Source organism: Rhipicephalus sanguineus, chromosome 1, assembly GCF_013339695.2.
Source record: "Rhipicephalus sanguineus isolate Rsan-2018 chromosome 1, BIME_Rsan_1.4, whole genome shotgun sequence".
NCBI lineage: Eukaryota > Metazoa > Arthropoda > Arachnida > Ixodida > Ixodidae > Rhipicephalus > Rhipicephalus sanguineus.
In genome coordinates this window covers 246748771-246775501 of record NC_051176.1, presented here as the reverse complement: position 1 = coordinate 246775501, position 26731 = coordinate 246748771, and the positions used below count along the sequence as shown (strand labels likewise).

General features: G+C 46.8%; 1 protein-coding gene and 1 long non-coding RNA gene across 3 annotated transcripts in view; one reads left to right on the top strand and one right to left on the bottom strand.

Moving 5' to 3' along the window:
• The window catches only part of LOC125756359 (uncharacterized), a 277981-nt gene extending 252515 nt beyond the window's left edge, over positions 1-25466 (top strand). Inside the window, exons 2-3 of one of the 2 annotated variants that reach the window (XR_007414438.1) lie at positions 13030-13131; positions 25374-25466. This is a non-coding gene — a long non-coding RNA (uncharacterized LOC125756359). Of the gene's footprint in view, positions 1-13005; positions 13132-25373 lie in introns of those variants that run through there. The other variant, XR_007414437.1, reaches the window with a different exon arrangement.
• Positions 393-2316, bottom strand: LOC119376247 (NPC intracellular cholesterol transporter 1). The gene is made up of 2 exons (XM_037646152.2): positions 2185-2316; positions 393-1278 (listed from the first exon to the last, which is right to left on the bottom strand). Exon 2 carries the CDS (start codon positions 1146-1148, stop codon positions 456-458), a length of 693 nt encoding a protein of 230 aa, XP_037502080.1. The 5' UTR covers positions 1149-1278; positions 2185-2316; the 3' UTR covers positions 393-455.
• Positions 25467-26731: the final 1265 nt, after the last annotated feature.

The window sequence follows — 26731 nt, the reverse complement described above, 5'->3', positions numbered from 1 at the left end:
CTCTCTCCTCTACCACCTGCCGAGCTAGAATGGCTTAGAAAGAGTACGCATGCATTCAATTCCTCGTAACCATATTGTCGACGTCACTGACATTCGGTTCGGGATTGCATTCCGTGGAAAGTTTCGCGATACATTCAAATTAACCAGGCTCATTTCATCGTATATACTAGTTTGCCATGCACACATTCAGTCAGGGACAATCAAGTTCCAGCGAGAACATTGCGAACGCTGAAACGAGCACGGAAATATATATCGCCTGTCTGATGTAAGGAGGTCACGCCCTGGTCTGCGAGAAGCACCCATTTCTGGGCTGCATCGCAGGAGTTGGAACGCAGAGGAGCTTCAAAAGCTTAGCTGCTCATGCGTGCATTGCTCACAAAGAAGAACAAGGAAACTATAAAATACAGTTTATTTTTACATTACTAAAATCGATTGATGTACAAGAGGGTTCATCCTTAGCAGGGCATCAAGAAAGGGGCCGCGAGGGGCGTCAGGGGCCGGCCGAGGGGAGCCACCGGGTGCTCGGTGATGACATGGTGGATCTTGAAGGGCGAATAGCCACCCTCGGCCGATGTAGAGCCAAGGAAATCGAGCCACTTCTGGGGCGAGCAGCCGAGAACGCGACCGCCGCACATGAGCGTCATGAGCTTGATGCCGAGCACAACACTGCGTACATCCTTGCACGAGTCGTAGACGCCCTGGGCGTAATCGGGCCGCAGAGCGTACACCATTTCAGCGACGTGCGGGCCGGAGCCAGCCTTGCCCGTGGCGTTGACCGCCAGGAACTGCGACTGCTTCGGTGAACACGTCATACGGCACATCAAGTCCTTGAAGTTGAGCATGCAGGCGGGGCACTTGGTCATGCCGAGTCTCGCGGGCTGCTCGAGCTCGCGGGCGAGGTCTTGCACCTGGGAGACTTCGCAGCACACGGCGCGGTCGACCTTCACTTCGGCAGCCAACTGCGGGCAAACGTCGGAGAATAGCCGCCACGAGGAGTCGTCGCCTATGGGCGCGGGTTTCTGCCGGACTGCGCAGGGAATGGCCTTGTCGGTGTCCTCGTCGTTGGCGCAGTGGCCCCGGAAGACGCAGTCCGCCGCCGCACGCTGGACGAGCAGCAAGAGAAGCGCGCTCAACGCCGCAGCGTTCATGGCGCCCGTCTGGCAGGTTCAGTCGCGTCTGCGGGACGAGTTTCGCGCACTGGTACCGTGGGTGTCCCGAAAGGCGGCTTTATCGAGGCTGCGCCAGCTCTTTTCTGCAGGCTGACTGGCTCCGCTGGACCTATTAAAAGAAAACGCGTGTTAGCCGAGGCGTCACTCGAGGGCGAGGGCTTGGAAACAAGGAGAGCGCCTAAGAGGAAACGGCGCATGAACTGCGCACGCGAACCGCCCACAGTCCCCCGCGCGTGCGACGAAAAACGGACCAGAGAGTCCCGAACGATTCTGGCTTCCGATAAAGATTATCGCAGCCTGACAATGACCCCCGGCGGCCCGCAATAGTGCGCCAGAGCGTCTTGCTGACGTATGCTTGTAGAGCGAGTGCCTTCTTCGCCCCGATTGGGGGCGGTGGGGTGTCGGCAAGTGTGTGCGCTCTCTGGGCCGTGCCGTGGAAGCGGTAACACCGTTTGAATAACAACGCCTCGGTGGAGCGCGCACCTCGCGCCGCGAGAGGAAAAACAATGGGACGCGCGCATCCCGTGCGGGTCCAAAAAGTTGGACGCACGCGGCGCTTGCTTTGTTGTTGTTGTCCTTGGGGACGACGGATAAATACGGGCTGCGCGCTGTCGCCCCGATTTCTCGGGCCGGAGTCCAAACACAAAAATATCTTCGTGCGCCACGGGAAAGTTTCGGTGCCGTTCGCTAACCAAACAGAGAGTCGTCCGGGGGCGGCTGATGCTGGCTCCGTTGTTGCTGCCACCTCGAGGCACGATTGGAGCCTGGGACGTGAGCGGAGGACCGCGCGAAGCCCCCCCCCCCCCCCCCCCCCCCCCGGCGCGGAATGCAAAAGAGCCCCCGTGGATCTTATATGCATTCTTTTTTTTTATGTCTTGCCTGTCGGTTCTCGCGCGTTTTGTTGCCTGTCGAAGCGCGCTGTCTTGGGAAGCGCCGTTCCTCGCCTCGGGCTGCTGTTGTTAATCAGAATGATCTCCGGGCGGAACGTTCTCTAGACAAACACGGCGCTGCCTACCTGGGAGCCCGGGCCTGCTGACGAGACGCGCACCTGGGCTCCCGCGGCCTTGTTTGCTGGCGGCTTCTTGCGCCGCGCGCTGTTCCCCCCTTTCGACTCTCGTTCGCTGCTGCTGATATGAGCGCCGACAGCTGAGTGGAGCCCTACTGGCGACGGCTGGCTCCCTTTCGAGCACGTGCCCTTTGACGTGCGGACACTTCAGCAGCGCAGGCACGTTGCTCCTTCGGAGGCGCCGGCAGTCGCTGCGAATTATTAATGTTGGTCCACTGTGTCAGCAGCCGAACACCGGCTGATCGTTACTTTTCTTAGCTGTAGTGATGAAAATCGCTGCAAAAAGCGAAAGTGCCAGGGTCGCCGATAAGTTTGCAACGACCCACATTACGCTTTGTCATACGTACGATGCACTCTAAATATTTGACCTCATGTTTATTTATTCGTAATGACCATTATGCACAAATGCGTACGTGGTATTGTATCACCTCCAATATATTTTGACATTGCCACATAACATATTACTGTAACTTAACTATAATTAACTTCACTATTACTAAACTATAATTAAGGCTCATATATGGCACATGCATGACGTTTCTGTAAGGCGGGTGAGCAGGATCATCTCCTTCTCTAACGTCATTTTCGAAGTTGCTACTCTTGATTTAAAAAATAAGTGGAACCAATCTGGAGTAGTTAACGAGCTCCCCGTTTCTGTGGAGGAATGTGCGCGTTTTGATGCCGACGACTCCTCAGGAGACGATACACAAGCTGGGTGATATTTTGTTGGAACGAAAACTGTTCTAGTGATTATAGAAGTGGTTGCAGCAGATGATGGTACAACTTGCAAAATCGAAAAATGGAGGTTATGAACTGAAGAAAGAAATATCATTCATACAGATGCATACAGATACACGAAAGCGAACTGCTTTGCATATCTCGCGTGCCCTGAGTCATACGCTAGCTAGAAATCTTAGAAGCAACTGTCTCGTGGCATGCATAATAAATGTGTGCATATATATATATATATATATATATATATATATATATATATATATATATATATATATATATATATATATATATATATATATATATATATATATATATATATATATATATATATATCATCATCATCATCATCAGCCTGTCTACGCCCACTGCAGGGCAAAGGCCTCTCCCATGTTCCGCCAATCAACCCGGTCCTGTGCTTTCTGCTGCCACGTTATCCCTACAAACTTCTTAATCTCATCTACCCACATAATTTTCTGTCTCCCCCTCACGCGTTTACCATCTCTTGGAATCCAGTCAGTTACCCTTAACGACCACCGGTTATCCTGCCGACGTGCTACGTGCCCGGCCCATATCCATTTCTTCTTCTTGATTTCAACTATGATGTCCTTAACCCCCGTTTGTTCCCTGACCCACTCTGCTCTCTTCCTGTCTCTTTTTCCTTTCCATCGCTCGCTGCGTCGTCCTCAATTTAAGTTGAACCCTCTTTGTAAGTCTCCAGGTTTCTGCTCCGTAGGTAAGTACCGGTAAGATGCAGCTGTTATATACCTTTCTCTTGAGGGATAGTGGTAGATTACCATTCATGATTTGAGAATGCTTGCCGAATGAGCATCCCATCCTTATTCTTCTAGTTATTTCACTCTCATGGTTCGGCTCCGCGGTTACTACCTGTCCTAAGTAGACGTACTCCTTTACAACTTCCAGTGTCTCTCCACCTATCGCAAAGCGCTGTTCTCTGCCAAGATTGTTCCACATTACTTTAGTTTTATGCATATTAATTTTCAGACCTACTCTTCTACTTTCCGTATCCAGTTCAGTAATCATGAGCTCCCGCGTTACTCATCAATGCAATGTCATCAGCGAATCGCAGGTTACTGAGATACTCTCCATTAACTCTTATCCCTAATTCTTCCCAATCTAGGGCCCTGAAAACCTCCTGTAAACACGCGGTGAATAACATTGGAGAGATCGTGTCTCCCTGCCGTACGCCCTTCTTTATTGGGATTCTCTCGCTTTCTTTATGGAGGACTATAGTGGCCGTGGAGCCGCTGTAGATTTCTTCCATTATGTTTATGTAGGCTTCGTCGATGCCCTGATTCCGCAGTGCCTGCATGACTGCTGATGTCTCCACTGAGTCAAATGCCTTCTCGTAATCTATGAAGGCTATGTATAGGGGTTGGTTGTATTCCGCGCATTTCTCTATCACCTGATTGATAGTATGAATATGGTCTATTGTTGAGAAGCCTGTACGAAATCCTGCCTGGTCCCTTGGTTGATTGTACTCTAATGTCGTATTAATTCTGTTAGCAATTACTTTTGTAAATAGTTTGTAGACAACGGACAGTAAGCTTATGGGCCTGTAATTTTTCAGGTCCTTGACGTCCCCTTTCTTATGGATCAAGATAATGTTGGCATTCTTCCAAGATTCTGGTATCCTCCCCGTCGAGAGACACTTCGTATACAGGGTGGCCAGTTTTTCTAACATAATCTCTCCACCATCTTTCAACAGGTCTGATGTTACCTGATCCTCACCAGCTGCTTTGCCTCTTTGCATTCCCTTTAGGGCTTTCTTTACTTCTCCTGTCAATACTGGTGGGATGTCAGATTTCTCTGCGCTAATACTGCTTCTTACGTTATCATCCTGACTGTCTCGGCTGCTGTACAGATCTCTGTAGAACTCTTCCGCTACCTCAACTATTCTATCCATATTGTTTGTGACATTGCCTTCCTTGTCCCTTAATGCATACATTTGATTTTTGCCTATGCACAGTTTTGTCTTCATAGCTTTGAGGCTTCTTCCGTTCTTTAGAGCATGCTCAATTCTCTCCATATTATACTTTCTTATGTCGGCTACTTTACGCCTATTGATTAGCTTCGAAAGCTCCGCCAGCTCTATTTTGTCTGTTGCACTTGAGGCTTTCATAGCTTGACGTTTCTTAATGAGGTTTTTCGTCTCTTGGGATAGCTTACCAGTGCCCTGTCTAACGACTGTACCCCCGACTTCCACTGCACACTCCTTAATGATACTAGTTAGATTATCATTCATTGCGTCAACGCTAAGGTCGGTTTTCTCGGTTAAAGCCGCGTACCTATTCTGGAGTGAAACTCTGAGTTCCTGTACTTTCCCTCTCAGAGCTAGTTCATTAATCGGCTTCTTGCGTATCAGTTTCTGCCGTTCCTTCCTCACGTCTAGTTGAATTCTAGATCTTACCATTCTATGGTCACTGCATCGGATCTTGTTAACTACTTCCACATCCTGTACAATGCCAGGGTGGCCGCACATTATGAAGTCTATTTCATTTTTAGTTTCGCCATTAGGACTCCTCCACGTCCACTTACGAGTAGCCCGTTTTCTGTAGAAGGTATTCAAGATGCGTAAATTATTGCGTTCTGCAAACTCTACTAGTAACTCCCCTCTGGCGTTTCTAGAACCGATGCCATATTCCCCAACTGCATGATCTCCAGCCTGCTTCTTGCCTACCTTTGCATTAAAGTCGCCCATCAGTACAGTATACTGTGTCTTTACCTTACTCATTGCTGATTCTACGTCTTCGTAGAAGCGTTCAACCAGTTGATCATCATGGCTGGATGTAGGCGCGTAGGCCTGTACCACCTTCATCTTGTACCTCTTATTAAACTTAATTACGATACATATCACCCTCTCATTAATGCTATAGTATTCCTCTATATTACCAGCTATATTTTTATGAATAAGGAATCCCACCCCTAGTTCTCTTCTGTCAGCTAAGCCACGATAGCATAGGACGTGTCCGTTCTTCAGCACTGTATATGCCTCTTGTGGCCTCCTAACCTCACTGAGCCCTATTACATCCCATTGAACACCCTCTAATTCCTCGAATAGTACAGCTAGACTCGCCTCACTAGATAAAGTTCTAGCGTTATACGTAGCCAAGTTCAGATTCCAATGGCGGCCTGTCCGGACCCAGAGATTCTTAGCACCCTCCGCTGCGTCGCAGGTCTGGCCGCCGCCTTGGTCAGTTGCTTCGCAGCCGCTGGGGACTGAGGGCCGAGGGTTAATTGGTGTATTCATGTGGGAGGTAGTGGCCAAGTACTACACCAGGGTGGCCAATCCTGCTCTGGTGAGGGAGTGCATTGCTGGCTGTGGTCGCCAGTGAGGCTGCACCCCAGGCCTTTTTACACAATTCCATCATCACGCGGATTTTTCTTTTTTTTTTTTCAAATCCGGTTGGGAATTGTACATAGCACATTGTACATAGCCCATTTCATCCGTCTTCGGCGTTTGTTTCTTTGCCTGGGGCTCGGAAGAGCCGCCTACGGACTATGGAACTTCAATGGTGCACCATGTAGTCAACAAATATACCTATTAGTAAAGTTTTGATGGTCCTTCGTCGTCGTCGATCACGGAGATCTTCGTTGATGATCGGCAGCGATGATGCATTGACACGTAGGCAGCAGTGGTGGTTAGATGAATTTAGTAGTTTATGTGAACGTAAAATAATGAATACAACTGAGCTAGAAATATACAAGAGATTAAACAGGAATAACACACAGTCTCACTCTTCTACTTATTGAAGAAGTTAGAGCCCAGACTGTCTTACGTTGCGCTCGCCGCTAGCCTCACTGATCTATCAACACATGATTTCAGCCCAGGCTAGCCTTACGTACATAATAGTACGGAGCCTCACCGATCTGTCAGCAACGCTGATTACAGCCCTAGCGTCTTCGAAAAACCTCGACAAGTACACTGTCCTGCAAGAATTCCACTTGTTTTTATTTTAAAAGACGTAAAGTTAACTTAATCAGGCTGTCTTCTAACTACACGACTTTATTGCTTTTAAGTTATGCAAACCCGGACCAGTAGGACCCCGATGAACTGGCTGTGTTATTTTTTTTTTTAAGAAAGAGCGAGAGAGAGAAGGAGAAACTAGAGAACTTTTGTGACTGAGGAATTGTTCCTAAACTAAGCAGCCGATAAATGGAAAAAATAAAATTATACGTGATACCTGCAAGACTACAAGCAACATAAATTAAAACCAAATCGCCACAGGGAAGTAAAAATATCACAATGTTAACATACTAAAATATTACTAGATCAATTTTAACAGTATTACACTTGGTATAGTAACATCCAGAAGACAAACACACTTGACAGAAGCATTAAAAATGCACGTGCAGATATTATTAATATGTCCAATGCAAAAAGAGGGCCCATACGACGTGCAGAAGCTATTCTGACACACTCCATGAGGTATAGTTGTGTGCAGTAAGCCAAAGAGAAGATGATATTGTTCAACCGCAGGTAAGACCGTGGGCCAATTGCCTTGTATTTGTGTTTCTTCCCATGTATAGATGAATTGAAATAAGAGTTGTGCCCGGAGCAAATCTTTCATCAAAAACGTGAAAATGCGCTCAGCTGTGCATTACATTCCCTTGCGGAGTCGAGGCCAGGCATTCCTTTTTCGAAATGCATGCCCCTTCTATGAAATTCCATTCGACTGAAACGTCTTACAAGCTTCTGTTTTCTTTTTCTCGAAAGATCACGAGGAAGCGTGTGTATAGGCGCTAAAAAAATATTGGCAGCTGCCTGCATGCGTCTCGCTCAATTCTTGCACAGCGCACGCAGCGCTTATTTGACAAGAAATCGCGCATGCCGCGGCGCCATATATATATATATATATATATATATATATATATATATATATATATATATATATATATATATATATATATATATATATATATATATATATATATATATATATAAGGAATGAAGAAAGAAACTACGACTTTCGTTGATTCGGCACTGTATATTTTCACTAACGTTTCGTCTGGTGGACCAGACTTTGTCAAAGTAACAAGTACATCGCGGTAGGTTTCCTTATAAACACGCTCAAAGTACATAGTTTCAAAGAACTTATCGATAGCAAGAATGACAACATAAGATAGCGGTCACACGCAGTCGACACAGATTCATGCGCGCACATTTGGGACTCGTGGCAGCGAAGTCAGGTTACACAGAGTAAGATAGATTGCACACGCAGTTGATATGGCATTACACACTAGTGATATGACAGAAATATTGGATTGCACGTCACATGGAGGAAAAGGCCGGGGGGGGGGGGTGACATCAGATCTGCGCTTTATCTATTTTTTTCGCGGGAACGTAGTCACATGCTAGCATTAAACTGCAAACAGTCTGAGATCGCAAACAGAAAATCTACGCAGCACTAAGATCAAATTTTACTTTTTAACTTCTCCTGAAGTACGCTTCAAACACATCAAGGTCAATACGGGAAGAAACTAAAAAAAAACAAAAAAAAACTAAAAAAACAGCACAGACACCGTACATGATGCACACAACTCAGTACGTATGCACGTAGTCTGGTATGAAAGCTGAAAAATAGTGGGTGATTACCAATGTAACCGTAGAAGACACACGAGCGATATTAGAAACAGAGCATGCCTATCCCGTTAAAGACCCGGTTATGATTAATAGTGCTTAGTGGGAACGCTTGTAAGTGTGCCTGTGCTTTCGTTGATACCGGATGAGACGGTGTTAAACTTATAGATTAGGTAAGACTCGCGGGCTTCACGATCATGATGAGAGCGAAAGCCTGACTCAAGTATAGTGGCCCGAATATTTTCAAAAAAATGTCCAGGTAAACGAATGTGTTTTGATAATGGTACGCTAGGAAGCTTATTGGAATGCGATATATATATATATATATATATATATATATATATATATATATATATATATATATATATATATATATGTGTGTGTGTGCCGGGTGTCCCAGCTAACATGTGCCAAGGGGTTAAAGGGGTGGTGCCATCAAATTCCGAGGCTGTAACAAGCCTGTTGTGGGTTTGCTCTGTATGCAAGGACATTCCACACGAAAGGTGGGCCACAGCAAACGTTTAGAATATATTTTATTCACTTCCAAAGTGTACCTAAATGCCCATTCTCCCGATCGAAACCCATCGCTAGCGCGCCAACACTGACGTAGATTTGTAGGATGGGCAACGAAAGTTGTAGTGACGTCGCACCAAATCTGCTGTAGTAACGTGAGTGACCTCCGGACTTCCGCCACTTCCGCAACGTACGTACCAGCTGTAGTGAACTAGAATATATTCTAGTTCACTATAGTACCGGCAAAGCATCGGTTGCTACATCACTCGCCGAGTTTCGATCGCTTCCTGGCTAAGTGCGTCACAGCCTTGTGTGGTCACGTGACCACGCCTCCTACACTTCTACGTCACTGCCCAACCTCGGCGCCCAGGAACCGAAACCGGAAGTTGTCCACATCAAAAGGTGATATTAAATTATTTAGCGAGAATACATGAATCTTGGTGCGTGCATCATGCTTCCTTGAGCTATTGGCCGCGAGATCGAGCGGAGTCGCCGCCTGGCGGCTACTGGCTGAAGCGCGCCTAGTGTGGATTGCTCCATGCGTCGTCTGCTAGCCGCGTTGTGTTTGCATGTGCGCGTACGTCATGCAGGGCCTCAAAAAGCGGTTTGTTCCGTTGCGTTGGTGCAACTTTAACCGCTCATACGCATGCCTAACAACATGTAAAGAAGCATTTGGCCTTGATCGGCTGTATATGTACTGTAATAAGATCAGTGAGTGCACTTGTCGAGAGTGCTGTGTGTGGTCGTCGTACCGTCCGTTCACGAAAGTCATATCAGTGTAGGTGCCGCTCTGTGGTTCAAGCGCATTGCAAAGTGCACTTGGCGTTGTCCTAAAGATGAGAAGTATTAAATCTCATGTGAATATAGCCTTTTAGCGGCTCGATGGTTTAAAAAAAGGCTCTCATGCACTTGCGCGTTGTGGTTAGGTGTATAACTTCGGGACTGTCGTTTATAGGTTACGCGACGAGCTTTAGTTGTGTACGGTCCTGGTCCCACTGCAGAGAAATATTTCTGTCAAGTCACGTCTGACACTTCGGTACTTAAATTGTCCCCTAAACAGAACAGAAAATGGAATGACACGGAAATCGCAAAACTGAGTTGCCTTGCGCAATTATAAGTTGTGGCGAAATGTATACAAAGACACCCGTGTACTTGCGAGGTAGCTTATGCCTGTCAAATTCGCTCTGTGGCAAGTTCAGTGTCGGAAGTGCGTCAGGCCTCAATCTCTTCCGCGAAAACCCTTAAAAAAAGAGTGCGAGCGAGCAAAATATATTCATCAAGATCAGCAGGGGCGATAAACTCGCTCGCGCATTTTCATCGCTTACGTGGCGAGTGAGGGCTCATAAAACGATACCCTTTACTATGCACCAGATTATGCATACACACCTGCCGCGTTTCGGTGCACGTACTTACCCTACGGAATACTGATAATTGTTCTCGCGGCCGTGTAAACACAATGGAACATGCGCGAACTACAAAAGGGCTCGGGGACTCTCGTTTAAACAGACTCATAGCCAAGCGCGAACAAACTTCGCATTCACAGCGCAGACGGTACTCGAATGACAAAGAATAAATTCCATGAATTAATTTTCTTCTTTCTCGATTGATTCTCGCTTAACTTTCCTGCGGAAGTGTAGGAAAATCAAAGCACAGGGAAGCTTCCCCGAGCGTTCGCTTACTGCGACCGTCTTCACGCTCGTAGTGCACAGCAGCAATTGCAAGCATATAAATGCACACATTAGCGAAGTTATCGCTGACTACTCACCATTTTTCTCGTCTGCGAATGCGAATGCACCGTCGTCGAAGTGCTTGCTGCACACCATCGCGTACTTGGAAGCCGTCCTGCCGTTACGAAGCCTAACGATCCACAGTCGGCGACGTTCCGCGTCGGTGGGATAAAAATGGAAGCTTATTCCTGGCTCTGTGCGGTATGTGCGGCATTGTGGCACCGAACAAAACCTCGCCATCGATAACGAAGAGTTTTCTGCGGGTACGGAACACAAAATCACGATGTGAAAACAGAAGCCCCGTGCACTTCCACACACACCACACGAAACCAGTATCCACACTAGCGGGGTGACGGTGCTGCCACCTATAGGTCGATCTCGCCGCGAATAGGAAACGATTACAGCAAAGAACGCGCAAGCCACAAATTTGGTGGCACCACCCCTTTAAAAATGCAATATTACTGGCAGGCGAGCGAAATCAGTTGCATGTTGCCGGCAGCCACCTTGTGCACTACGAACACCTTTTACAGCGAAAGCTGTTATGAGATTATAACAAGGGCCGTTTTCGGCGCCGTAGTTGTCCGCCGGCGCCGCCGGTGTCCGTAACCACAATCGCGCGAAATAAGAAAAACTAAATAAGAAAAAATATCTGGGATGATACGAGGCTCGAACTTGGGCCCTCTGCGTGGGAGCCAAGTGTTCTACCTCAGAGCCACTGCCGGTGCTTGAAACTGCGTTGCAAAGAGACCCTATACAGGCTTCATGCCGGGAAGGAACCACATTACCATGCAATGTAGTGTGGTGGAAGAGTAAAATAACATTGAGGGCGCCACACAGCGCGACTTCTGTAACCAGGCGTCACACAATGCGAATCGCGCAACGAGTGGGTTGTTGAATGCTTCCAACCCATTCCAAAGGGCTCAGCAATAATTCTTTATCGTCATCAGCCACAGCATCCACAAAGTGCACGAAATGCCTTACCGGTGTTTAGCGGGTACCACTGTTCTCCGCAGAATGACGAAAAATCGCATAGTGGCTGCGTTCCTACTTCACAAAAATTATGATAATTTATAGCGTAGTGGGTTCCTCGCAAGTGCACTTCTATTGGTTTCCAAGGAAGCCCATAAGGCTCCCATGATCCATTTCCTCAGGGTCTCAATAAAGTTAATTCTCTCTCTCTCTCTCTCATTCTTTCTCACGTTAACGTATGTTATAAAGCGTGGTGCGAGAGTTAAATAAAGACCGGGAGCCACACAATAAGAATTACGTAATTAGTTGGTCGTTTAAAGCTTCCAACCAAAGCGTTCGTCTGTGAACTTTTTGCCCTTTGTCCCGTCTTTTGCGCTGCTCTTAAATATTATGGAACCTTACCAACTAGCCCAGCTGTCGACCCTGCTCCATTACAAAGGCCTAAGCCATAATTCTTCATCGTCATTAACCGTCACATCAGCAAAGTGCACATGATGCCTTACAGATGATACCTCGCTTCTCCGCAGATTGACGAATAATGTCGTGGTGGGTGCTTCCCAACTTCACAAAAATTATGATTTGTGGTGTAGTGGGTACGTTGCTAGTCTACTTGTATTAGTAGCCACAAGAGAGTTCATAACGAGCTCTAGAAATGTCGCTCTTCCAGCTTTCGCTGTGACTGTGCTGCGCTTTCAGCGCAGGCCTGGCGTTTTTTGTTTTGTAATGAATTAATTGGTAATTAGGATTATTTAACTAAACTGCTAAATATTGACTTTAGGCAAGAAATGGGATTAGCAAAGTTCGAGAGCGTCTTCAGAAACCCCCATGGCATTATTTGCGATAAAGAAAGCCTCACGTGTAGCATTCTTTTCAGGTTGCACAGAAAGCCCGCGAAATACAAAAAGAAAGAGAAACCTCGTGACTATAGCGCATTCGCGCGCCGCGATTGTGCTGGATGCTCTCAGCCGTACGTCTGAGCGAACGAAATCAGCTGCGGCCGCGACTCGCCGGCTCCGTTGCAGCGATACGCCAATAAGTTGGCGGTGGTTTCTTGGCCCGCGGCAGCCAGTTGACACGCGTGACGTGCAAGTTGTAGCGAGTGCGGAAGTTTTACAGTTTTACACAAGTTACAGTTTTAGTTCAAAGAGCTCACTAATATGTAACAACAAAGACAGTACACCACAATCCCATCCTTACCGCTGCCCCGCCACGGTGGTCTGGTGGTTATGGCGCTCGACTGCTGACGCGAAGGTCGCGGGATCGAATCCCGGCCGCGGCGGCTGCACTTTCGATGGAGGCGAAAATGTTTGAGGCCCGTGTACTTAGATTTAGGTGCACGTTAAAGAACCCCAGGTGGTCGAAATTTCCAGAGCCCTCTACTACGGCGTCTCTCATAATCACATCGTGGTTTTGGGACTTTAAACCCCAGATATTATTATTATATCCTTACCGCTACATTGAAACAAAAAATTCTGACATTCATGCACTGCAAATGACAATTTCTAGGTCACCGATTTAAAACATTCGCAACCTTAGAACGGAGTCTGAATTTGCAAGTTTGTAACTGAGTTGTACGAAATTGGTGTCTTCGAAGGCTGTAGCGTGCCTTTTAAAATGTCGCGTTACGAAATACAATGGCGCTCCAGATAATTTGGCAAGGGTTTAGACATACCACATAATTAATTGGTATGGCACTGTGACAAATATCAAGCACAAGAAAGGGCAGGGACGAAAACGGAGGACACAAGACGACCGCGGACGTCAACGCTAACTCAGTTTAAGTCATTTGCACTCTCTCAAAACTTGGGTCTAACAACCCCTCCCCTTCCACCGCCTGCAATCTAACCATGCTTACACCAGACAAACAAATAGTTGATTGCTAAATTTAAATTTCAAAATAAAAATTGATGCAGCGCAGTCGCACACCATTATTGTGTTTCTATTTCCACGTTGGACAGCTGAATTAATGCCGCTTGTCTTGACTGTCAGCGCACTCTTCATGTTTGAAATTATTTAAATTCTGAAGTTTTACTGGCCAGAACAACGATATGATTGTGTGGCAGGTTGAAGTGAGTTACTTTGGAGAAAAATAGTTGACTAGGGTTTTTTAACCGAGTCCTCAGTTTAAGTACGCGATCCGAGGCTGAAGTTTGTCATTTGTAGGGTAGGGTTCGGTTGAAAGCCAAACCACCTGTGTATACGTTCAGGGAGGCACAGAATATAAATCATTGTTACGGTCCTAATATGAAAGTGCACTGACGCATGGTTCCTTCTAGCAATGTAACTTACACGTGTAGAACAAAATGCGGTGAAAAGAAGCGAAGCCTCTCCCCTACCCCCACCCCCACCCGTCAGTGGACGAGCTGGGAGGGGGGGGGTATAGCGAGCGCCCCCCTTGCCCCTTGATGTCTTCTCTCGTGTGCTTGTTTGCACGCCTACCTTTCAGTATCCTGAACCCCCACCCCCACTTTTGACGCTGCCTATGTACAAGATCGTTCTTGCTTTTTGCCCCTTCAAAAGGAGGTCACTAAGTTGGAATCTGACCAGCGACCTCAATCTCAGCACAGCTCGGTGCTGTGCTGAGTACCGTAAGAGCTTGCGACACTCCCGATTTCTAAGCGCGCACGCGTGCGTTCGTGTGTGTGCTGTGTATCTCTCCTTTTTTTTTTCTGTCTCCCCTTCCAAAGTGTAGGGTAGCGAATTAGATATTTCTCTTTCAGTTAACCTCCCCTCCTTCCGCGAACCAGTTATCTCTCTGTCCGACGAAGTTCGTGGGAATAGGAGGGATCTAAAAACGTTTAGCGCCACTTGATGTCTCGTCCCATATCGACTTCGGCAGAAGCTGCCACCGTCATTGCCGCAGAAACAGGAAAGTCACGGCGAATAGACAGCTTGTATTGACGCGGTCGTCGCCTCCATTTTGGGGCAAACTCCCATCGAGAAGATACGTTATCAAGAAACGTGACAGCAAGGCATCACGATAAGCGAGTCTTGCGCCTAGCGGCGACAACTCATTAACAGTGTTAACTCGATGAAAAAAGATCACGAGTTTAAGAAAAAAAAAGGCAATCCCCGCCGTTCAACATGGTGTGCCGACGTCATCGTGACCGCCATGCTTAGGTACTGTACTATATAGCGCGGTGAGCAGCTTTGTCCGTGAATGTTATCTACAGTTTTTCACGTAGTTATTATGTTGGTTACTTAATCTCGCATAATTGACTAACTTTAAGGATAAGAAAAGCAATACGTATGATCGAGGCAACCGAACACCGATAGAACACATCCCGCAGCTATTTCTTTTTCTTCTATAATATAGCGGGTTATGTTCGCCGTGTACAGAGCTCTGTATGCCCAGACAAACGCACGCACCCACACATGCAGGGTATGCAAGCCGCGGTTACCTCCAGTCGAGCAAATAATTTTTTAAAAAGTTATCCTGTTTGAATGAAACCAATGTTATGTTAAACTCCCAGAGGAACCACCCAGATTTTCTGTTCTTTAAGTGATTAGCACTGATTAATTAAATAACGCTTCTTACTTTCACCATTTCTACGCATATACTCTAGCGTACGCATTTTGTAACGCTCATTTTATTCCTTCCTTCTTTTGGCACACTTCACTGTATCATCCAAATTGCTTACGAGACTGCCTGCTTATATTCTAATGCATACATGTTGTTCATTCTTACGCCAAGTTTACCTCACACTGATTTCATGCTGACCCGCTTCTTCCTCAATATTTACGACGTTGTAATGATCATATATGAATTGCTTTCTTGCTGATCGGCTTTGACAGTTTAGCGAATTATATCTGATATCTTGAGTCCGATACTTTAGGTCTTTAATGTAATAATTATATTTGGGGTTTAACGTCCCAAAACCACGATATGATTATGAGAGACGCCGTAGTGGAGGGCTCCGGAAATTTCGACCACCTGGGGTTCTTTAACGTGCACCTAAATCGAAGTACACGGGCCTCCAACATTTTCGCCTCCATTGAAAATGCATCCGCCACGACCGGGATTCGATCCCACGACCTTCGGGTCAGCAGTCGAGCGCCATAACCACTAGACCACCGTGGCGGGAGGCCTTTAATGTAGCGATATAATGAACCAACTGACCAAGCTATATATTTTTTACACGTTTCACAAGTTTTCCCTCTGGGGGTAATAAAATAAAATGGGCATCTGCAATCACTTCGTGATTGTTTTATCCCTTGTTGAAAATGCTGACGGCAGCCGGGTATAAGTGGAACATGGTCACTTATTGTAATGTGGTGAGCACTTTGAGGCCGCAGCGTTACAAGGTGCCACCGCTTGGGCCCGCTTCAGCCTGAGCTCCCAGTGTTAGCACTGGTGTACGCCTATGTATTCGAATGCTGAAACACTAACAGCGGGCGTAATTACTCTGTGAAGCTAAAAATTCGCCTGTCGGGCAAGCAAGCCTGCCACTTCACCCTCCTCCACCATCGGGTCGATATGAGAGCAAATGCACCCGTTTGCTCTACTCGGCTCAGTCCGACACGCTTGGTGCGTTCCCTTTAAACGCGGTTGAAGGTCGGGTCAGAGATCGAAGTTCCGTTTGCATTTGTTGACTCGATCCGGCGCTGGGTGCCGCTGCTATCTCAGTCCGTTTAGAGTTACTGTATATGCTACCTTTAGGTAGCAGAGTTGCGCATCTGTCTTCCAAACGCCGCTAGCAACCAAGCATTGCGGAGAAGCTGACGCTCGGGCCAATTTTTAAATTTCTCGACACCGTCACTGCAGCGAACTGAACTAACACTGGTCATCGACAGCCAATGTTTATCGCCGGCCTTTAACACTCCAGATATGTTTATCGGTGACACGGTAGGCATGTCGCCTGCAAAAACGGAGTGCAACTTCACCGCATAGCTGTGGTTGCTAGCCGGACCTGTGCGCAATTCTGCTACCTAAAGGTAGCATATACAGTAACTCCCACTGCGGGCGAGGAGGATACCAAAGCACTCTATAGAGCCGTTCACGTAAACGTAGTCAAAATGACGCTGCGCTGTGCTTCCATGTGGGCTGCAGAAATAAGCGTATCTTCCTTTCCTACAATCACCATGTGTGCATATAAACAGTAATGCGTCAGCGCAGCCATACATTTTAATCGCTCCCGTCATGTGCGTGTGGAAATAATACGACACGTCGTTATCTCTGTCGCCTCTATGCGCTGGACCCACACAAAAGGAAGACGCTTTTTCGCGTTGTAACAATGATCGTTGTACAGCGTGGCATCGTTGTCCTCCACACATCGGTGAGGGCGTCGACACCAGAGGAAATAGCTCCAAGGATATATCGCAATCACAAAGAATTATAAGCTAACGTAGTTCGGACGCACAGGAGATTTAACCAACAACGAGCACATGCTGAATGGAATCTTTGCGTCAAAAGCGGTGACAGTGACTTATGAAACCGTTTATTCTTTTTTTTTCTTTTTTTTATCTTGTTCTGCATCTGTGGAAAAGAGATTTGGTATGGGAGTGTAGCGTCTATTGTAGTGGAGAGCGATACAATTTTATGACGAGCGGCAAGATGAACTGTAACTACCGTATGACATTAAAACCGTTTCCTGAAAGCTCTGAAACAAGCAAAATAAATCAGCGGAACAAGCAAACTGACTTAATCAATCTGGGAAAACTAGGTTCGAGAATAGCGTTATCTGTGAGCAAACACCGGAAGGTGCCCCAGGAATTCCGAATGGAACTTAAAGTAAAGGTACCGTGTATACGCCGGACAATGGGCTACTGCTGGAGTAAAGTATATTAGGACTACGGCAACAACAAACGCATGCGCTAAAGGCAGCTAGAGAGCCAATTTGGTTTTTGTGGTCCATAGCCTTGCGAGATGCGCTGTCATAGCCACGTGTGCGGCCTCAGAATTTCGTGCGCCAATTTTCATCTTTCTACTCATCATCCCCTCCTACCGCCTTTCCTACTTGCACAAGTACCCTTTCTCTTTCCCAATGCGGAGTTACAAACTGGCTTTTCTTATGTTTCCCCCTTTCCCTCTTACACACATATGCCTAAGCTTTAGATATAGGGGTCTCAAACTCAGCTCAGCTAGTGGGCCACAGCCAAGAAATTTAATCCCGCAAGGGCCGGGGCAGCGAAGAAGGTCCGAGCGAGGAGGGGGGGGGGGGGCGGAGGGGGGAATTGAACAAATAGAGAGAGAGAAATGCAATGCGGAAAACCAGGGAGGTTAACCAGAAAACATATCTGGTTTTGCATCTTCTAAACTAGAGAAATTGTTGAAGCTCATCACATTAACAAAAAAGGTAATCAATGTGCAAGCATGCCATCAATAGCACTGCATGGCGATGAAATTTCTTTCCTCAGTCGTTTCATCACATAGTAAAAAAAGTGTACATGTGATCATCGTTTTGTAACCGTTTCTCATCTTTACAGCAACACATGTTTATGTATCCTTTCGGCTATCAATGATGTAAGAGCACGTGATACTTGGTGAAGGTTTAAATTGTGTATGTTCTTTCTAATAAAGGTAGTTGTGAGAAGGCGCTGTGTGGTGTGTAGTTTTTCCTTTGTCCTTGTTTTTACGCCGCCCGTTTCGAAGGTGCATAACCAATTCCAACTTGCCCAGACATCAATTCTTCTGCAGTACACATCTGGTTTGCTACCCTGCACTGGGAAAGGGGAAAGGGGAGACAGAAAAGTGAGGAAGAAAAGATTTGAAAGAGGCTAGGCCTTTCTAATATCTTATATTTGGGTAATTTCTGAAGGATAGTTGGTGCCAGAGGATTCAAACAACATATCGAATACCGATCTGCAGAATGACTAAAACCTGGACGTCGATTCTGTAACATCGAGTTTTTTTGTTCCACCGCATGGGTTGCCTCACGGAAACGGCGCTTGAGTGCAGTCATGTCTGCGTGGCATACCCGAACGAAATCTTATTCATCGCAATAGGCTGGAAAGTAATGCGAGTGCAATTTAGCAAAGCCACACAAATTCAGTCCCAAAGTCATTAAATATATGGAACGAAGACAGTCATGTGCGGGCGCGGGCCGCTACCAGAAGGTCCGCGGGCCGCGTGTTTGAGACCCCTGCTTTAGATCAGTAACTATGTGTTTTGACTGGCTGGATCGCGGAGACATACGGATATCTCTTCTGTGTCTGAAAGAGGCAGAGCCCAATATCAATATCCCAACACCTTTATTTGCGACGGCAACGCCAAATGCTGCAAGCCTGAAACAGCCCCTAATCGAGTTTGCCGTTGTAAAACACCGTACGAGTAAAAACGCGAACACATGTTTATGTAATATACATTATTCACGAACACTTTTCCGCGCTAGTTTACCTACCCATACGAAATTTAAACAATATTATTCTTCTCTGCGACATAGGGGACGCTTTCGGCCACATTTTTTAGAGACTGTCTGCGCATGTTTGTAATGCGTTCCTATAGGTGGGCGGCGGCCGCCAACGCGCCGAAAAACCAAACATTATACTCCTCGGAGACCAGATATGCTACTCCCCGGAAATTTTCACGCAGCACCATCTCTTTACTTTAATCGCACTGCACTAACTGTTGTAAACGGCGACGAACTGGACTCAACCTCTGTACCTTTACTATCCTGCTCTTGAGGGCTCTCTGGAAATTCGTTACACGAATACGGCGTCTCACATAATAAGGTTGCGTTTATTCGAGTACGCCTGGCGGCGCATTCAACGCTCCTTGGAACTCGTGTGTTTAACACGTGTCTTTCACCGCACACGTGTTAAAAGACTCGCCAGTATCGACCCACCTTCTGCTCGATGTCTGCAACTTAGATTCAACCCACTGGTTCTATTCGGGCGCCCGTGAGGCTCTTTGAATATCTTCTCTGCATACACACCGAAGACCAAGCAGACACTGTAGATGTGAGGAAGCAATTTTCACCCATTGTTTGTTCCGCAATGAGGACGCGTGTATAAACTGCGAACGCTTCCCGCAGAAACAGGTGCGAGTGAAAGGAAGAAATCCCAGGGCGAGTTGCGTTGGAGGAACTTGCGATACACTCTTGCCGGCACGAAGGACGAGGTATAAGGAAGAACACGATGCCAAATACCAATGCCAGCTGTTCTTCTATTGTTGACATGCTGCACTGGTTGGGATCCAACGCTCTATTTTATAGATATTAACAGTAGTCCTGGTGTCCGCACTGTTAAAGGATGCATTACGTTGCTTCTGAAGAAATTAGACAATCACCCTGTGTACATTCCAGAACACAGACATGTCAAACGAATGCGCGCCAATCAAGATAATGAAAAAAGGTACCGACGAGTTGTGCCGAGAGAAGGTAGCGATGGCGGCGCTGTCTGTGGTTCAAAGACGAGCTCTACAGACTAACTCAATTGGAGTGAACAGAATGTGTGTGACCACCATTACCTTGCGGGCCTGTTGGAATATTCCAATAGAACAGTCAGCTAACTTCCAACATTGAAGAAATGCGGTACGGCTAGTCATTACAGCGGAAACAAAAATTGATCCTGAACTGTTCTTTCCTATAGGCCAGTGAGTTTTCAATTATATCGGGTCGTCTACGCAGTTCAACACTGTATACCCAATAGTGTCGCTGGAGCTGCACACTCCACCTTGTTGCCATTTGGTAGGAACGCGATTATTATGAAGACACCTACGACCCATTTCTCCACGCCAAAACTACCGCAAGTGTGCGTAGGGGTCATGGCTCTTATACCGTGATATACCTTCTATTGACTTGCATGTAAAGGGTGACCGTATAGAGCGACACCGATCGCTTTGTTCCTGTGATGTGTCCTGCGCTGGAAGCCTTCGAGCCTTTACCAATCCCAAATATTTGCTCTCGTTTAGCTTACCTGTAAAAGGGCGAAGCGATACGCGCAAGAGTAGAGCCCCGTACCCCTATCGACCTCGTCCATACGCGGCAAGCGTGACTATGGTCGGCCTGCATGGAGCGGCCGCCGACGCACCGCTTACACGCATGCAGCTCGGTCACGAGAGCATTTCGAATCGGGCTGGCTCTGCGCATCGTCCATCTCACCCGGCGGCCCAACGGCACCCAGCAACCAGCTGAGACACGTCGGGCAATCAACTCACCCGGCGAGGGGCACAGCCGATCCACGCGGGCGTAGCCTGCCTCTGCTGCTGATCGCCTCCCGACCGCCTGCGGTTGATGCGCGCCAAGTCCACCGGCGCTTCCCTGGCCGGCCGAGTCGTGCACACGCCTTGCCGGGGTCATCAAACACGTAGGCGACTCGAAGGAAGGAGAAAAAAAAAAAAGAAGTTAAAGGACGTCCAGCGAACTTCCTATACAGAACTGGCGAGACGGGTTGACGCCCAAGGCCTGGCATCCAACCTGGCCGATTGTTTTGAGGCGCCTCTTTTAACCACTCCTTCTCGCAGCTGCCCTTAAACCTCGGCTGCTTTCCAAGCTGGTTCAATTTCGCGTCTCCTTTTCTGTGAGCCAACACTACATTATACGGCTCTTCGTAGCAGTGACTCGTCGTTATCGCTAAGAAATTACCTGTTAGAGACGAATCCAGAGTTGTGGCTATTTGGGCCTGTTGGTTCGGCATCAGTGACACACTGCAGCGCAATTAATCCGGACACAAAGTAAGACAAGTGTGTCGTCGCGTGTCTTCTTTTGTGTCCTTGTTAACTGCACTATAATTTGTTACTGTTGGAGACGATAAAGCTAAGCGACCCAAGTTTTCAATCTGCAAAATCACCGACTCAATGATATATTTTCAGACGATGAATATTTTCTTGAAGATATGCACGCAAAGCCCGCGGCTCGTGCCCAAGACTCCGCGAAAGTGGCAGCCTACCACAGACACCGCAAGATTTATTCCTACGAATGATGTCAATTCTAGCCGCTGATGTTTTACGGAAATGAGATGACACTTTGAACGACAACAGGCTGAACAATATATATTATTTAAAAAAACCCGCAGATCCCACAGCTTGGGGGATCCGAATCTGTTTCATGCGAAGCAGTCAGGAAGTAGTCGTCTATGCCACATTTTTGGCTTTGAGCCAAGCGTTACGAGGTGGATCGACATGTTTTTGTAAGTGTAGTAGTTGTGTGCACATCGTGGGCTTACCAGGCACGTCTACTACACTGGCGTTTAAAGGGTAGCTTACGGTCTGACGTAACGTCAGCACACACGTTAGAGGATGTACGTCAGTATTATCACAACGAAGTGTACTTTACGACGCGATGATGTGAATATCCTGCGTAACTTTCGTTAGCGTATTCCTCCGGGGTCGAGCAACGCTTGAATATAGCTTGATGAATCATAGGAATACAAATTTAATGTTTATTAGACTGCTCTAAAAGCGGAGCCATCACTGCAACCAAAATTGACGTTAACCCGACATGACGCCTGCTTCATAGGAGTACATATGTAATGTATCTTGCTTTGTTATAAAATTAGATAGCCAGCACTGCAACCACAATGGGCGTTGCACTGACATTACGCCTGCATAGGGTCTTTTTCCAAAGCAGTTTAAGACCTGGCGTGGCTCTGGGGTAGAATACCTGACTGCCACGCAGAATACTTGGTTTCGATTCCTGCTGGGATCCAGATTTTTATTCTTTGCATTCGTCGGGTCAGTGCTGCCGATGTCTGGTTTACTTAACGCTCGCGTATTTAAGTTATCAATATGTGTTCTCGCCGTTCCTGGGTAGATTGTCAATCACCTGGCCCATACCCACATACCGCGGCCGGTGGTACACGGGTATGTGCCACGTGTGTCTAGAGGAAAGGGTCTGACGACGTGCGCGACAGGATTTTCATGTTATTCAGGTCACATTCGTCAAACCCTCTCACCCTCCCATGCCAATTTTGGTCTACAGCATGTTAAGGAGGCGATCACGAGAGCACCCAGACGTAGGCGGCTAGACAGATAGATAAATACGCAGATAGAAACGCGCAAAGTGCCCTTGGTTCGCTAAGAAATGCTTCGCATTTAAAATGCGAGTGATTACCAGACCACATATCTTTTCTTGCAAGTCATGCACAGCTGTAGTGCCACCATGTAAGCAGTTGCAGGCGGTGCAAATACATTGCGGATCTTATCACATACGCTTCTTCCGCTCTCTAGGCAGTGTGAATTCTCACGAACCAAAATGGACTTGACTTTTTGTCCCCACATACATGGAGAGCAGAGAAGCAAGCCAGGCGGTAAAGTAGACTAACATCTCCCGGTATACGATCAAACATTTACATTTCTCTATCACTCTCGATTCGAAAAATAGTAAGAATAGCGTTGGTCGATTGTATTTACACGAAGTACAGAGAAAATATTCATTTGTCACTGTCTTCCGGCATTGGGTAACTGCGAGCGTACACCCCGACGAAAAAAAAAAAATCATGGGATGTTCAAACAAAAGCGCCACGGGGCATACAACGTTATTGTTGTTGTCATTGCCTCCTCTGTCTGTCATGCTCGGTCTAACGTCACAACGCAGACGAACATCGAAGAGATGAGGATCGCAATGTATAATATATAATTAAGGCGAAAGCCTTAGAAGCCTCATCAAACGCGAAAATTGCCCGTCGGCGTCCAGCGGCGTCGAGCACAATACGAGTGATGCAAAAAATGGCGATCATGTGATGACGTCACCACATGACGTCTTCGTGATGTCACAGATTGCCAATCTTTGCGATATCATTACGAGTTCACCATGGCGTCACTGTGACGTAACGTCCCACGAGGACGTCAACACATGAGACATCGTAGCATGGTCAAAGGTCAGCCGATCACGGAGATCAGATGGAAGACCCCACTGAAATCTGCGCAGCATTCATGAGCCAATGAACTCACAAAGCGTAATGAACATGTGGGCAACAAACAGAACACGCGATTTTTCTTTGGTTTTGATGGGAGATATGCTTTTTCTACAGACCCCAAAGATCGCGCTGAGCGGAATATTCTTCACTTGGGCAATGTTTTCACAAGGCGCTACGTTCGCGTTCATTGGCGAGCAGACGTGCATCTCTCGGTGAGAGCAAATTTTGGTGTCCGTATAGCCTGTGGAACACGTGTGTTTGCCCAGCCCACGCACCGAAGCGGAGGACACTGGGCGGTTTCTTAGCCGCAGCATCGGCGAACAGATGCTATCTAAAGACCTTCTTGTGCATTCATGACCTGGCATATACAACAGCAATGCAAACAATGGCCGTACCGGATTTTTTTTTTTTCACCACTGAACTTTATGTATAGGGGCAGCTTATGTAGGGCGTCTGTGAAACGTACACTATGCATCAACGTGAAGCGAAGCACTTAACGGCGTGTTCAAACCTTCAAACAGCCTCTCCTCTACTCCTCTCTTCCTCATCATCATTCTCCATCAGTTACTTTGCTCCCATTTATTCTCCCCCAGTGAAGAGTTGCAGGCCACAGAACAAGTGTTTTAGGTCAACCTCTCGGTCTCTTTTGTCATTAAGGTACGCTATTCCTCGAATATTATTACCTGAAACTATTACTGTAAAGGCTCCACATGAATGAAATGATTGCCCAGACTCTGATCAGACCTTAATTTGGATGACGAGCTTGAATTTGCTAATTGTGGAATACTGCTTTTACAGTTGCCATGCTCTGCTGATGCAAGCCACCGTACGTGCCTTTCAACTTCACCCTGTACAAGTACGGAGCCGTGCAAAGAGTGCCACACCGAAAGCCCTGACGTGCTGATCATCTCGCCTGGCCACTACCACAAACTTTGTCCAGCGCATGCGCATATAGCGCGTTTCCGAAGCCGAAATAAGGGGACGTTTGCTTCTCTGCGCTCACTTGGCAGCTGCGGCAGCTTGTGGAAACATCTGCTAATTGTGGAATCCTGCTTTTACAGATTGGTGTTCAAAGCACTTCTTTTTATTGTTTAAGAATCAACCTACACTGCTGCTGCTGCTGCTGCTGCTGCTGCTGCTGCCATAGCTTTGTCTCGTAGTAATGCTTGTTCTTTGAGATTTTCCAAACGCCGCCTTGTTTCGCTCTTTTCCTAGTCGCCCATACCTGCATTTCATGTCAATTACCCGTTCGTAAGGAAGGCGGGTCGGTGCAGTGCTCAGAGTGCTCTTGCGAATACCACTTTGGCAAGTGCGCTGGCATAGCGGAGAAATCAATAAAAAAAAAAATATCAGAAAGTGCCAAAACGAGCTGGAGATGCCCAACGCGCAGAAACGCTGGAGCGCGCGTTGCTCACAGCGAAGCTGATACGGACGTTCTCGTGGCTATCAATCAAAAGCTCGAAATCCTGCCTGCTTTAGTTGCAAAAGCCAGTGATATGGAAAAATCACTCCAGTTTGTGTCGGGAAAGTTTGACGAGTTTGAACGATGGATAATACGACAGGACACTGAAATAAAGGCTCTCAGAACGCGGGTGACTGAGCTACAAGAAAATGATATAGTTAACACCACAGTACAAAGTGAGCTCCACCCCGCCACGGTGGTCTAGTGGTTATGGCGCTCGACTGCTGACCCGAAGGTCGCGGGATCGAATCCCGGCCGCGGCGGCTGCATTTTCGATGGAGGCGAAAATGTTTGAGGCCCGTGTACTTAGATTTAGGTGCACGTTAAAGAACCCCAGGTGGTCGAAATTTCCGGAGCCCTCCACTACGGCGTCTCTCATAATCAAATCGTGGTTTTGGGACGTTAAACCCCAGATATTATTATTATTAAAGTGAGCTCCAGCGACAGATAAACCTGGAATTTTGCAGCCGGCGGCTTAATCTGGAAGTACATGGTGTCCCAGTTGTTTCGGGCGAGAACCTATTATCATCACTAGATCGGATTGCTGACACGCTTCGAGTCCCTCGGCTGACTGATTCTGGCGTTGCAACAGCTCACCGTGTGCCAGCAAAGCAAGATAAAGTTCCGGGAATTATTATGCGGTTTGCCAAGCAGCAGACGAAGGACAATTGGCTGCAGAAAAAGAACGCGCTCAAGAACAGTGAACAGAAAGTTTTCATTCAAGAAAATTTAACTCGCTACCACAGAGCTTTTCTGAGCCAGGAAAGATAAAGCAAAAGAAAAAGGTTATGTTTTTGTTTGTTACGCAAATGGCAAAGTTTTTGCTCGAAAGGCCAGTGGTGGAGTTGCAATGGTTATTAGGACGACTTCGATAAGTTACACCTGATGCATATTGCATGCTTTTGTGTTCAAAGCAAACGTGATGGATGAAACACGCCATTATTTGTGTAGTGATGTGAGCCGCGCAGTGTCCAAGCTCTCGACAGCTTTTCAGAAATGAATCCACTTAAGTACTACATCAGTGAAAAACAAATTACAATGTCTAGAAGAATTTTTCGCCGGCTTCTCATTTCACTTTACTGTGATTATGCTGAGACTTGGAGCACATGTGACTATGATGTATTTAGACTCAAAGAATATACCACATCTTACGTAAACAGACAACATATTCGAGGCGATGGTGTTGCTTCGTTACTTAGAAACGAAGTAGAAGGTGAGATAACTGAATCGTACACTGTAACAACTCCAGATTACGAAATTCTCACGGTTTGTACCCAAATCACTGTGTTTTCTGTGTGCTACCGGCCCCCGGACGGAAATATTTCATTATTTCTTCAGTTTTATGACCTGTTTCTCGCTTCTGTGGTTCAGAGTCATGATGAGAAAACTTCAATAGCTTGTGGGGATTTCAACATTTACATGAGCATCCGCAGTCCCTCTGCTAGAGACATTAATACGACCATTACGTCTAATGGTTTTGCTGATCTCATTAATATACCAAGAGCCACAAGCGAAAGTCATTCTGTACTTGATTTGGTTATCACTAATTATATGCAGTTCAATGTTGTATCGGGCGTTTTATCGTGCTGTATAGGTGATCACCTTCCCGTGTTTGTTTGCATTGAGAAGCCTGGCAAAATAGCCCACAAATATAGACCAATCACACGCCAAGCAATTACAGAGACATCACTGACA